At 36.4% G+C, this 13,929-nt stretch overlaps 1 protein-coding gene across 6 annotated transcripts in view; it reads right to left on the bottom strand.

Moving 5' to 3' along the window:
- Positions 1-13,929, bottom strand: part of CUBN (cubilin) — a 282,579-nt gene that overhangs the window by 199,994 nt on the left and 68,656 nt on the right. For all 6 annotated transcript variants that reach the window (XM_061126294.1, XM_061126293.1, XM_061126296.1 and 3 more), the window contains 4 exons: positions 13,642-13,820; positions 11,110-11,275; positions 10,523-10,739; positions 7,726-7,856 (listed from right to left, as the gene is read on the bottom strand). In XM_061126294.1, coding sequence (XP_060982277.1) covers positions 7,726-7,856; positions 10,523-10,739; positions 11,110-11,275; positions 13,642-13,820 — 693 coding nt within the window. The remainder of the gene's footprint in view (positions 1-7,725; positions 7,857-10,522; positions 10,740-11,109; positions 11,276-13,641; positions 13,821-13,929) is intronic.

The raw sequence follows: 13,929 nt of genomic DNA on the forward strand, positions 1-13,929 counted from the left end.
GCATTACTATAAGGCCTAGAAATTCTACCCTTAGAATTTACCCATGAGAACTGATAACCTAAGTCCACAAAAAACTTATATATCAATTTCACAGCAGCTTTTTTCATAATAGCTAAAAACCAGAAACAATCCAACTATCCAAAAACAGGTGAATGGATATCAAATTATGATACATCCATTACAATAGAAGGCTATTCAGCAATGAGAAGAACTACTTATAAACAGGATGACATGAACAAATTTCAGAAGCATTATGCTTTATGTAAGAAGCCAGACATAAAAGAATGCACTGTGTGTTCCCATTCATATTTGTCCTTTGAATAGGCAAAATGAATACACAGTGATAAGCACAAGGTCTGCAGTTGTCGAGATGGAAGATGGGGAAGCCCCTATAAAGGGGCACTGGGACACCTTCTGAGATGATAAAAGTGTTCTATATCTTGCATGAAGTGGTTATGACATGGGTATGACACATTTGCTAAAACTATGGATGAATTTTACTACATGAAATTATAAAATAAAAGTCTATGGGTTATTAAAATGGTGAAAGTTCTGTTCAAAGCCAAGTTGAGTTCTCTGAAGGAAATCCAATAAATAATTCAGATATCTAACATTTAATAAATAAAGTTAAAACAGAGAAACAAAAATATTTTGAAGGTACACCTTCTATAAATATTAAATGATAGAATATTTAATGTTAACATTTTTAGTTTTATGAGAGTCATATCTGTAATTTAACAGAGAGAAAAACAGTGGTTCTCTAAACTTATCTGTTTCTTGAAAGGTTAGTAAGTGCTTTTACCTAACACTGAAACATGTACAATGTTCATATGACAGTGTAAACTGCTCTTTGCAAAATGATATTGAGAAGTATGAGTAGGCTTATGTTTATAGGCAATGTAATGAGAATATGCTAGGCTTTCACTTCCTACTCTGCTTTGCAATAAAGCACAAATAATTAAAGTTAAATATATTCCCATAAAAGGATATTCACGTATTGCCATGATGCTTCTTATATCAACACAAGATCCAAACATGAAAAATGCCTTTTATTTATATCTCATGTACCCAAAGGGAAACTTATACCCAATGGCAGTTTGCCTTTTATTATGGTCTAACAATATTGACAAACTGATGAAGAAGAAAAGTAGATTTCTTCCATCTAATATATTCAACTGAAGTAGCAGTGAAAAAGCACATCTCTGAAGATCAAAGACAGCTATTAGTAGGCCTCTCACATCTTTCTTTCTGATCAACTTCAAAAAAAAAAAAAAGTAAAGGAAGAAAAGAGAAAGTATATAAATGTCTTCCATGGATGACCATAAAATCATAAAATTATATTTTTCTAAAAATGACAATGTAGGTCTGCCTCTACTAAGCACTTTTAAATGTTTTAGTAACATAGCATTCCATTCATTATCAAAGGGGAAATTAAAAACATGGATAATTCTCCAACTCAAAAAGCAATGATGATATCATCACATATGACTTGGGTGACAGGACTAGGATAAACTGATCCTGTGGTTAGAAGAGTGTCTCTCCTAGGAAGACCCTAGATTATGAGTAGCTGTTTTACTACCTCCCTGCTTTGTCTTGTGAGATAACTAATGTGATTTTGCTGTTTAGTTGCTCAATCGTGTCTGACTCTTTGCAACCCCATGGACTGTAGCACACCAGGCTTCCCTGTCCTTCACCATCTCCTGGAGTTTGCTCAAACTCATGTCCACTGAGTCAGTGATGCCATTCAACCATCTCATCCTCTGTCACCCCCCTCTCCCCCTGCCTTCAATCTTTCCCAGCATCAGGGTCTTTTTCTAATCAGTGAGCCCTTTGCATCAGGTGGTCAAAGTATTGGAGCTTCAGCTTCAGCATCAGTTCTTCTAATGAATATTCAGGATTGATTTCCTTTAGGATTGACTGGTTGGATCTCCTTGCAGTCCAAGGGACTGTCAAGAGTCTTCTCCAGAACCATAGATCAAACTTATGTGATTAGCCAGTCACATTCGTGAGCAACCTTACAGGCAGAGCTTTCTGAAATCATTTACAAAACTTCTGGGTCTGCATGAATCCCTATGACCTCAGATTTTCTAATTAACCCTGGGACTGTCATCTGCTTCTACTGGCATATTTGGTTTAACAATCCTCAAAATGAAGACCTGAGAGAAGATAAAATTACAACTTTCATTTCTCCACTAGGAAAGAAGTCTCCCTAACCCAAATCTAACATTCACCTACAATTTTCTGCTAGGTGGTCACAGTAATGACTTCTTTCCCCATGTAGATGACCAATTATAATGAATATGGATACAAGCTGAATCACTAAAGCAGCCATTGTAAAATTGTATTTGAATATCAATAATTCTATTTTAAATCTGGCACAGTCATGGCCCTTTAGAGCGATTATGAACTTTTCACAGAAAATGTCTCATTTTATCTTCCCCAACTATATGAAACAGCCAGATACTCTAACCTTCACTTCTTAGAGATGAAGGTACAGATGAAGGAGCTGAGGCTCTGGGAGGTTAAGCTCTGAAAATCACTTTGTTCAAAGCAAAGAGAAAATTCACATCCAAGTCCTTCCTTTCCAAATCCTGTATTCTTTAAAGTTTCTGGTTTCTTTAAGCATGGACTGTCAATTTAGAAATGAAGAGAGGACTTCCTTGGTGGTCCAGTGATTAGGACTTCACCTTCCAAAGCAGAAGGTGGGGATTCTATTCCTGGGCTGGAAGCTAAGACACCACATGCTTCAAGGCCTAAAACCCAAAACATAAAAAAAAACAGAAGCAGTACTGTAAAAAATTCAATAAAGACTTCTAAAAATAATAGAAATGAAGGCGAGCAGGAAACTAAGAATATCACAATTAAACATCTTATTTAGCATTTTCATTCTAAGAACTAAGAAATATAATAAATTAAATAAGATAAATCAGGCTTCCCTGCTGTTCCAGTGGTTAAGAATCCACCTTGCAATGCAAGGGACACAGGTTCCATCCCTGGTCCAGGAAGATCCCACATGCGTGGGGCAACTAAGCCTGAGTACCATAACCACAGAGCCTGAAAGTTGCAACTACTGAGCCCACGTGCCACAACTACTGAAGCCTGTGCACCTGAGGCCATGCTCTGCAACAGGAGAAGCCACTGCGGTGAGAAGCCCACACACTCAACAAAGAGTAGTCCCTGCTCACTGCAGCTAAAGAAAGCCCACGTGCAGCAACAAAGACCCATCACAGCCAAAAAATAAAATGAATCTCAAAAGAAATAAAAATAAATAAGATAAATCTACTGACCTGGAGGGTGGTAGGAAACCCATATATACAGCAAAAATATTAGAAAATATTGACCAATGAGAAAGTAAATCTTTAAAAGATCAATAAACTTACTAAAAACCTTTTACAGAGGGAAAATATCTGAATATCTCAAAGCAGAAAACACAGAAAGAATCAGAGAGGCTTATGACTTGCCCAAAGCTTTCCAAGTTAGCAGCAAGGTTGGGACCAGAATCAAGGCTCTGACTATACCTTCAGCCGTCCTTTCACCAAATCATAGAAAATACTTTCCATCAAGAGGAGTTACAGCCCAATCCACTATGAGATCTCATTTGTAACTCTAGTAATTTATGTCCTAAGACATGACTTTCAGAATCTCTGATGAACTACCATGTTTCATTAGAACCATCTGAATAGATTGCTAAAAACCTACCCTAGGCCTATATGACTCAGATTCCCTGGTGGCTCAGAGGGTAAAGAATCTGCCTGCAATGTAGGAGACCTGGGTTCGATCCCTGGGTTGGGAAGATTCCCTGGAGAAGGGCATGGCTACCCACTCCAGTAATCCTGCCAGGAGAATTCCATGGACAGAGGAGCCTGGTGGGCTACAGTCCATGGGATTGCAAAGAGTCATGCATGACTCTTTGCAGTCGTACATAAGCAACTAACACACACTCTGGTACCTGAACTTTTAATAAGAAAACCCTACCTCAAGTTTCCAATGAATGCTCGAGTTTGAGAACACTGCTCTACTGGACTAAAGTTTTAAAACAGAAACAGAACACTCTCTATTCATGCCTTCTAAAGAAATCCTTGTTTGCCCTTCTGTTAATCATTTCTTGACTTCTCACTCTTAGATGCCTCTTCTGTGCTCAATTCCAGGGTGATGGATGAAAAACAGCACTAAACACCTGCCCGCAAAGTGAATCAACTAAGCATATACAAATATCTACCTTTTCTTAGATTCTTTTCCCATATGGATCATTACAGAGTATTGAGTAGAATTCCCTGTGCTATTGTCTATTTTATATATAGTGTGTATATACGTCAATCTCAATCTCCCATTTATTCCATACTTTTAACAAATGTAGGTAGCAATCTAATAAGATAATATCATGACCCACTAAGGAATCATGACTGTTTCAATGTTTGAAAAACACTAGATTGGACATTATACAGCTTTCATCTAATGATAAAGTAGAAAGTGTGTCAAGTACATTTCTCTCTTCTTTCTTAAATCCTCTTAAAGTCCTCTTGGTAGGATCATATTTTTAATGTATATGCAGTAGATATTAACAGAAAATAAAATTACAGTTTAAAAACTAAAGTTAACTAATCAATTATATTCTCTCAGAATTAAAATATTTTGTACTTTAAATTAGCAAACATTTAAAATCCAGTTTCATAAATCAGTTGCTAAGATATCCTTAAGGGTTTCTATCCACAAACATTTTCTTGTTAGTTCTTTGTCTCTCTTACCCCAGGCACATCTGGATGGAGGCAGAGACAGTGATGAGAGAAGGAGTCAAAGTAATGACCAGAAGTCAATCTCTTTTTGCGCAAGCACATACTTAGGGGCTGACATCACAGCCCCATGGTACGAACTACAGATGGGAAAGTAACTGGATTCAAGTCAGGAAATTTAACTTTTATCAGATGAAGACAGGAAAGACTTGAACAGAGAAACTCACAAGGAACTAAAAGCCAACAACCCAACACCATCATGATTGCGATTGCTCTAAAAATAACTTTTGCTAAAGCAATAAATAAGATGAAGACCACCAACTGAGCTTCCATTGACACTTCTCCCTGGTACTGTTGTACCCTTCAGACAACATCAAAAATAATGTGATAGTTGAAAAGAAAGCACCCAACCACCTTGCTGTTTCCAGGTGGGCAGCTCACTCAGACTCCAGCTGCCTGGACCCTCAGGTCAGTCTCTTGAGTCCAGCCCTTCCCTGCAGCGGGGGCCCCTCAATAATTCATGAGAGCCAACCACACACACCCTCATCTATGGGAAACTGAGACGAGCTCCAAATGGTAAGATGAGGGGGCCATACAGCTTCCTGGATGCAATCATCAGGTTGTTCTTTAGAATATTTGCCTGCGGGAGTCAGGCCGATGAAATCATCCAGCAAGAGGCAGGTACACAGCGACCAGCCAGGCTCAGTCAGGCTCAGCCAAGGGACAGAAAGCCAGCACTTCCCTGTCTGTGATTTCAGCCCTGTCTGGACGCAACAGTCAAGGTAGTGATTACCCCACAGGGAGGCCGACCAGAGTCTGTAGAGTTAACCACCCCAGGATGCCCTTCTCTTTCCTCACCTGTGTTTCCCTTTATCAGTTTCCTGTTCTGTACAGCAGGCTTCTTTCCTTTTTCACTACTTTCTTATTTTATCTGTCTCTTATCTTTCTCAATTAAAATACATCATCCTCCCTGCCAGATTACCCCCATTGCACTACACTGCTTACAAACCAGTGTGATTTTTAGGAGAGCTGTGTTAGTCACTGCAGAGACATTGTGAGCTGTTATAAAGATTTCCATATTTTAGGAGGTCCCACCTGCATCGTTTGTTATCTAAGTTACAGCTAGTTTATTCATGCAGCAAATTAAACTTGTGTTCACAGTTGATTAAAGGCAGAAGACATCCCAAAGATCATCAAATCCAATCCCTTAATTTTACAGATGAGAAGACTATGGGCCAGAGAGTTCAAGTGACTTGCTCCAAACCTGAATCTAATATTCAGCTGGGGTTTGGGCCAAATATATGAGGCAGATAAAACCACAGGAGTATGGAAAATTGTGTGCATACTAGGATTTCTTGAGAAGCCAGTTTTGGTCAGCGGATGTTAAAAATCTGAACGAAGTCCAGTAAATATGTCAATCATATAATGTAACCTACTGGAACTACCAGGGATTCAATTTCTCAGGTGCCGGAGCTATATAATAAGCTGCCTTGGGAGTGGGAACCACAGGAGAGAAAGGTGTATAGCTTCCTCACAGTTGGGATCCTGGAGAAATCTAAAGCCATGCTTCCAAAACAGAACCTGAACTACTAGAAGGCAGCCTGAAATGAAGAATCATGGTCAGATGCTCTGAGAAGAAACAAGTGAGAAATTGAGAGGGACTCCAAGTAGATTAATTTATCCCCCCTCCCTTTTTTTTAAGGGAGTAGGGGCTTTAAAAGATGAGAGCCTGGGGTTTCTGGATGCAAGAGCATCAGCAGGAGCACATATGGCACAAGGAAACGCTCTCAGTACTTTCTTAAGCAACGAAGGATTGCATGCTTCTGGGACAATTCAAAGGTGTGAAATGCTTGGGAAACTTAGTCACACCTCCATATGTCATAACTGCACAGTATTTTGGTCCATGAGATATCTTTCTAAATACTACACAAAAGGAAAACCCAGACTCCCTAAAAAGGTATATATACCAGTGGCAACATGAACCTAAGAAAACACGTTTATTGTTGCTGTTTGGTCGCTAAGGCTTGTCCAACTCTTTATGACCCCGTGGACTATAGCCCGCCAGGCTTCTCTGTCCATGGGATTATCCAGGCAAGCACACAAGTGGGTTGCCATTTCCTCCTCCAGGGGATCTTCCTGACCCAGGGATCGAACCCACATCTCCTGCATTGGCAGGCAGATTCTTTACTGCTGAGCCGTCAGGGAAGCCCTAAAACCCATAATCTCTGGGGCTGGCTAGGAACATCTCCGGTTTACCTATGACCTCAAAGACGCTGCTGGCAAATGGTGCTTGTTTCCTACATTGCATTGACAAAGAGCAAAGTAATGATGAGAATTAAGTAATAGAAAAATATAATAAAAGGAATAAATGCTGAAAAGTTTCAATTTCATTAGGTCAAATTTAGAAATGTATATCCTAACAAGAAAACTTTCATTTTCAGCCATAGAATTCCATGGTAGTGTAGTGGTTTCTTACTGTTTTTGTCCTTTTTCTAACTTCTTAAATTTTTGGTCTCTTTGGTAACATTTAATTTTGATAGAAATCTAAATTCAACAGAAAAGTTGTTAGGAATAGTTCCCAAATTCCTTTCACTTAGATTTACTACATACGTATATTTTGCTCCCATTGCTTCATTATTCCTAAAAAATAAACATTTTCTTACAAAATCAGTACAATTACCAAAATTAGAAGATTTAACATTGATAAAATACTCATCATTCAGATCAGTTCAGTTCAGTTCAGTCGCTCAGTCGTGTCCGACTCTTTGCCACCTCAGGAATCACAACACACCAGGCCTCCCTGTCCATCACCAACTCCTGGAGTTTACTCAAACTCATGTCCATCAAGTCGGTGATGCCATCCAGCCATCTCACTTAAGTCACTATACTTTATTATAAAAGCATCTTTCTTCATATTGCACAAATTTTGGCTATATACATGGTACTATTTTGAAAGAAAGTAAGTGAAACCAAGCATACAATGCTATTTTCTTACCTGCTGATGCATCAGTTGCTTCATAGTTTATTAGAAAGCCTTCATAAGCAAGGTCAGAGTCAGCCACAAATGTAAGCATTAATGAATTGTCACTACTGGTAAGAGAGGGCGGGATGGATTTTCCACAATATCTATTTGGAACCAAGAAAGAACACAGATTTAAAAACTTTCAGGATGCTCAAAATGACATACCCCAAACTAGGATATGTTAAAAAAAAAATGATAATATCCCATATTAACCTTAAAAAACAAATTTATTTCAAGCACAAAACATACACAAAGTTGCTAAAGATCATCCAAACTCACAGTTACTTCCTTTAGATGGTTTTATGTATGCGCCTAAGTGCGTGACATGTCATATAACAGAATTTTAATGAAATTAGAAATTCCGAGCTACAGTAGGTCACCATATAGCATATTAATGAACTTATTAGTAGAAATATAATAAACATACAACAAAGGAAAATCATGTATTATAAACTCATAGCACAGACTCTAGAGTCAGCTCTATCCCTTAGAGGCTTTATGATTTTGGACAGATGTTTCAGTTTTCCCATCTATAAAATGGGGATGGCTATATGACCTACTTCAAAGAGTTGTCCTGAAAATTGTATGAGTTAATACACTGTATATAAGGAACTCAGAACAGTGTCTAGAATAGTTAGCCTTATACAGGTGAACTCTACTGTCTTTACATTGGTCCATGCAGAGGTAAGAGTCTGATTGCTAATCCATGTCAAATTTTTGCTGAAGAAAGCAATTTTTACTCAGAAAAACTATTCTAATAAGGCTAGAAGTAAAGTTGCAATAAAAGACATCATGTTGTGAGCTCTTATCTAGAAACACTTGTGAGAGAAGTGACTAGAAAATCAAAATCTCAATTCAAAGAACACTTGGTAAAAAGCAAAGGAGTGACAGGGGGAAAAAATAGAAACCAAAATAAGATAAAGTATTAAACATGGGAAATGGATGAGTTAATTTCTGAGGCAGAAAAAGGGGGGGAAATGGTGTATAATAGCATTTCAGTGTAAAAATGATTTAATATCTTAAAGCAAAGGTAGATGAATTAATATTCTATATATCTCTCTTTTGAACAACAACAATAATAGTCTACATCATTCAGCAAAACATAGGCAATTTTCAGTGATTAAGAGTCAAGTACCAACCATAAAAAAGAAGGAATTTTAAAAATTTAAAGATTAAGACAAGGAAGAGCAAAAAAATGAAGAGGGAGAATAAAGTTAGGGGCAAAAATAAGTTTAAGGGAACAATGGATAAGGAAAACATGTTTAAATATTTAAAAATGGATGAGGAAAAAGACAATGAAATTCAAAAGAAGGGGGAAAAGGGAATCAAGAGATACCTATGTCCAACAAAGATGTAATAAAAGGGGTTAGATTTACATAATCTTTTTTCTAAAACAACTGAAAACCTGGACAAAATAGATAAACCAATGGTTCTCAAGACACTAGATATCCAGCAGTGAAAGACAATAACTCTTCAGAGACAGGAGACAAGTGAATAAAAATGATCAAACTGTTTCCGAGTAACTTAACTGCATCCAAAAACAAAACCCAAGAATACTTAGAGTAATACAGTAGTGTTTGGTACACAAACACAAAACTGAAAATGTCTGTCATCCTATCAAATATTGTTGTTCAGTTGCTAAGTCATGTCTGACTGTTTGCGACCCCATGGACTGCAGCACTCCGGGCTGCTCAAATTCATGTGCATTGAGTCAGTGATGCCATTCAGCCATCTCATCCTCTGTTGCCCCCTTCTCCTCCTGCCCTAAATCTTTCCCAGCATCAAGATCTTTTCCAACGAACTGGTAATATCAAGTATTACCAACTACAAAAAGAAGGAAGAAAGTATAACCCATAATGAGAAGAAAAATTCATCAATCATAATATAGCAAAAAGGACTGAATCAGCAAAGACATCTATTTATAACTGTATCCCACCAGTTTAGGATGCTAGAAGGAAAAAATTAATAGGTAAAGTAGGGATGTGGAAGATACAAAAGATGGCCTCAGATGAATTTCCAGAAGTGAAAATTACAATGCCTGTGATGGAAAAATGTACTTGGTAGGATTAATAGCAGAATAGACACTATAGAAGAAAAGATTAGTGCACTTGAATACAGAGCGATAGATACTTTCCAAAATGACATGCACACAGAACAAAGACAAATTCAAATGAACAGAGTATCAGTGAGCTGTGGGACAATATCAAATGGCCTAAGATAGGTGCAACTAGAGTTCCAAGGGCAAAAGAGACTAAAAAAGCTTTTCAAGAACTAACAGCTCAAAATTTTTCAGGTTTCATTAAACTATTAACCCTCAGACTAAACGAACTCAACAAAATACGCTGACTGAGAAAAGTCAGATGAAAAATGAGTACATACAGAATGATTCTGCTTTTATACAATTTCAGATATGCAAACTAACTTACAGTGATAGAAAGCAGTGTAATGATTTCCTGGGGTTGGGGAAGAGGGGCAGAAATGAGGACTTATAGAAGGTTTGAAGGCAGGAAGAAGGTGTGAGGGTAACGGATACGAGCATTATTTTGATTTTGGTGATGCCTTCATGGGTATATCCTCATGTCAAAAGGTAATTACTAATGCCCAAGGCTACAGTAGTGAATAATGATATAGAAAAGGTCACTGAGAAGTGTGTTGATCTCACTTATTTTTTATAACACAACATGGTGGATTTTAACATCTTTTACAGAAGCAGGAACACAAGAAAGCAGGAAACTTTCATGCTAAAAAGCAAAAAATAAAATATTTTCACCTCCCAAGAGATGTCTGAGAACCAGTGTCATAAACTTCTAGATAGTCCTTTGTGCAATTGTAATGAAACTCCAGGTGAAATTCTCTGAATCTTAGATGAATCAGGTGACCAGGCTGGACTATGATATGCCAGGTACAACTGATGCCATGGGGGTAGATATTTGGATGGCCAGGACTTTGAATGTTTCCGGTTGACTCTGTAAGAACTTTTCCACACACTGTTGAAATAAAAATAATAATAATTATCCAAATTATTTTTAATTCTGATTAAAATTAGAACCAACAAGCTACCTGGAATTCCAAATAAAATAATCTGATCATAACCTCTTAAAAGGTCAAAAAGGAAAAATTTCCTTCTGTGCCACCTACGATAACCTAAATTTTTCTCTTATTAATAGGTATCAATAAGCCACTGAGATGTGCTGATTAGGAAATATATTTTTCCTTTGCCTTTAAAGTGTACTTTAAAATTTTTACAGCATAGGTGACTACACACCTACACTATAGATTAATTTTCTATAATAATATATTTCCATTGTTCACTTATTCTGATACAAGCCCCAAAGGCAAAGTAGAAGAATCACTTACCCAAAGTTGCACTGCTAAATTTAGCCATGAAACCATGGTTTTCAGTAGAAGAACTTTTCACGAATATGACATGAAGAGAATTGTACACGGATGTTATAAACGAAGGGATGTCTGTGCCACAATACTTTTCATTTTCAGTAGAACCCAAAATGGAACTGCTACCAATCTAAGTAAAAAAGATATGCTCAAATTTATTCTCCAAGATATTTATTTTGGAAACCTACTTCAAGAATAATTTTTAATAAAATGTATTAATATAGTAAAAATCAATTTGAGAATATTTTAGTTGCCCTAAAAGAAACTCCATCCCCATCAGCAGCTGCTCCCCATACCCCTCAAGCCCCAGCCCCACAAAGCCATTATTCTGTTTTCTATTTCTACAGATTCCCTCTTCTGGACATTTCAAATAAATGGAATCATACAATATGCAGTCTTTTGTAACTAGCTCCTTTCACTTCACATAGTGTTTTCAAAGTTCATCCATGTTGTAGTGTGTATCATTACTGCATTTCTTTTTAATACCATATAATATTCCATTGCATGGATATATGACATTTTATTAATCCACATATCAATTGATGGACATTTAGGTTGTTTCTATTTTCTGGCTACTATGAATAATGGCTGTAGTCATTCAGGTACAACTTTTGTGTGAATGTATATTTTCATTTTCCTTCAATGTATACCTAGAAGTGGAATTGCTGGATCAAATGATAACTCTATGTTTAACTTTTTGAGGAACTGTCAATTGTTTTCCATGAGAGCCATACCATTTAAATGTTCACCAGTGGTGGGAAAGCGTAAAAGGGTTCCAATTTCAACACTTGTTATTATCTGACTTCTTGATTATAGTCATCCTAGTGGTTGTGAAGCAGCATTTCATTGTGGTTTGATTTGCATTTCCCTGATGGTTAGTGATGTTGAGTATCTTTTGTATATCTTCTTTAAATAAATATATAAATTCATATTCTTTGCCCATTTAAAAATTAGATTATTTACTTTTAATTTCAATGAAGTTCAAATTTTCCAGTTTTTCTTTTGTTGTATTTTTTGTGTCAGATCTAAGAAGGCTTTGCCTAACCCCAAATCACAAACACTGACTACTGTGTTTTCTTCAAGAGTTTCATGATTTTAGCTCCTAAATTTAGGTCGGTGATCCATTTTGAGTTAATTTTTTTGTATGGTGTAAGGAAAGGATCCAGTTTCCTAATTTCATATGTGCATATTCAACACCACTTGAAAAAACCATTTCTTCCCATTGAAAGTCTTGGTGCTCTTTTCAAAAATCAATTGATCATAAAGATATAGCAATTTATTTCTGGATTTTCTGTTCTGTTCCATTGCTCCATATTTTTATTCTTACTTGAATAACAAATGTAATATCCTTACTTGATTATTATAGTTCTGTTTTAAGTTTCAAAGTCATAATTATGACTCCTCCAATGTTGCTCTTTTTCAAGAATGCTCCTCGTTATTCTGGTTCCCTTGCATTTCCATAAGAATTTTACAATCAGCTTATGAGTTTCTGTGAAAATTCCCACTGGGACTTCAGTAAAGACTGAATTGAATCTTTAGATAAATTTAAGTAGTATTGTCATTTTAACAACATTAGGTCTTGTAATCCATTAATTTGAGATGTCTTTCTATTTATTGAGGTCTTTAATTTCCTTCCTTTGTAGTTTTCAAGAGTATAGATTTTAGATGTCTCTTTAAAGCTATATTCCTCAATGTTTATTCTTTTCTATGCTATTGGAAATGAAATTGTTTTCTTGATTTATTTTTCAAACTGTTCATTACTAGTGTATAAAAAAGATGACTATCATATTTTGATCTTATAACCCACAACCTGCTGAATTTATTAGTTTTGATATTTTATGTTTATGTGTGTGCATTCCTTAAGATTTTCTATATACAACACTATATCTGTGAATTGAGATAATCATGTTCCTGCCTTTCCATTCTAGATGCATTTTATCTCTTTTCCTTGATTATTGTCCTAACTAGAATTTCCAGTATAATGTTGAAAACACATGGTAAGAACAAACATCTTTGCCTTTTTACTGACAACACAGAGGCAAAGTATTTAGTGCTTTGTTATTAAAAATGATGTTAGCTTTATATACTGCTGAACTCATTTATCTAGAATTTTGTTGAGAATTTTGCATCTATATATTTTTTTATAGATGCCCTTTATCAGATTAAGGATGTTATGTTCTGTTCCTGGTTTGTTGAGTGTTTTTTCATGAAAAGGTACTGAACTTTGTCAAATGCTTTTTATTTGCCTCTATTGAGGTAATTATGTGGGGATTTTCCCCCTTTATTTTATACTGACTATTTTTGGATGTATAGCAGCCTTGCATTTCTGGGCTATATAATCCTCTTTATTTGCTGCTGGATCCAGTTAGCTAGAATTTTTTTGAGGATTTTCCATCTATAAACTAGTTTTGTTTCATGTAACGGAGTGAGGATAACATGACATATTTTTAATAACATCTAATCAAATGCAAATATTCAAAAGTGTTTTACTCTCACCTCGATATAATCTGTATCACAGTGGGCAGAACCTCCCATGTCAAAGGCAGTGAAGTTGAGAAGAACCACTTGACTTTGGGGTTGGAGGATGGTCCACACACAGACCTTTTCTCCTGGATACACATTAGGGTAAAAGGGCGAGCGAATGATCCCTTCTCCAGTTAATTCTCCTCCACAGGCTGTGAGTATGAAAACAACAGTAGTATTTGTCCAGAGATAAATGACTGTTGCCCTCCATTTTATTGCAGAGATCTAGTCTGCATAACGATATAATGCAATGTGACCTTA

The sequence above is a fragment of the Dama dama genome, chromosome 23, assembly GCF_033118175.1.
Source record: "Dama dama isolate Ldn47 chromosome 23, ASM3311817v1, whole genome shotgun sequence".
Classification (NCBI taxonomy): domain Eukaryota; kingdom Metazoa; phylum Chordata; class Mammalia; order Artiodactyla; family Cervidae; genus Dama; species Dama dama.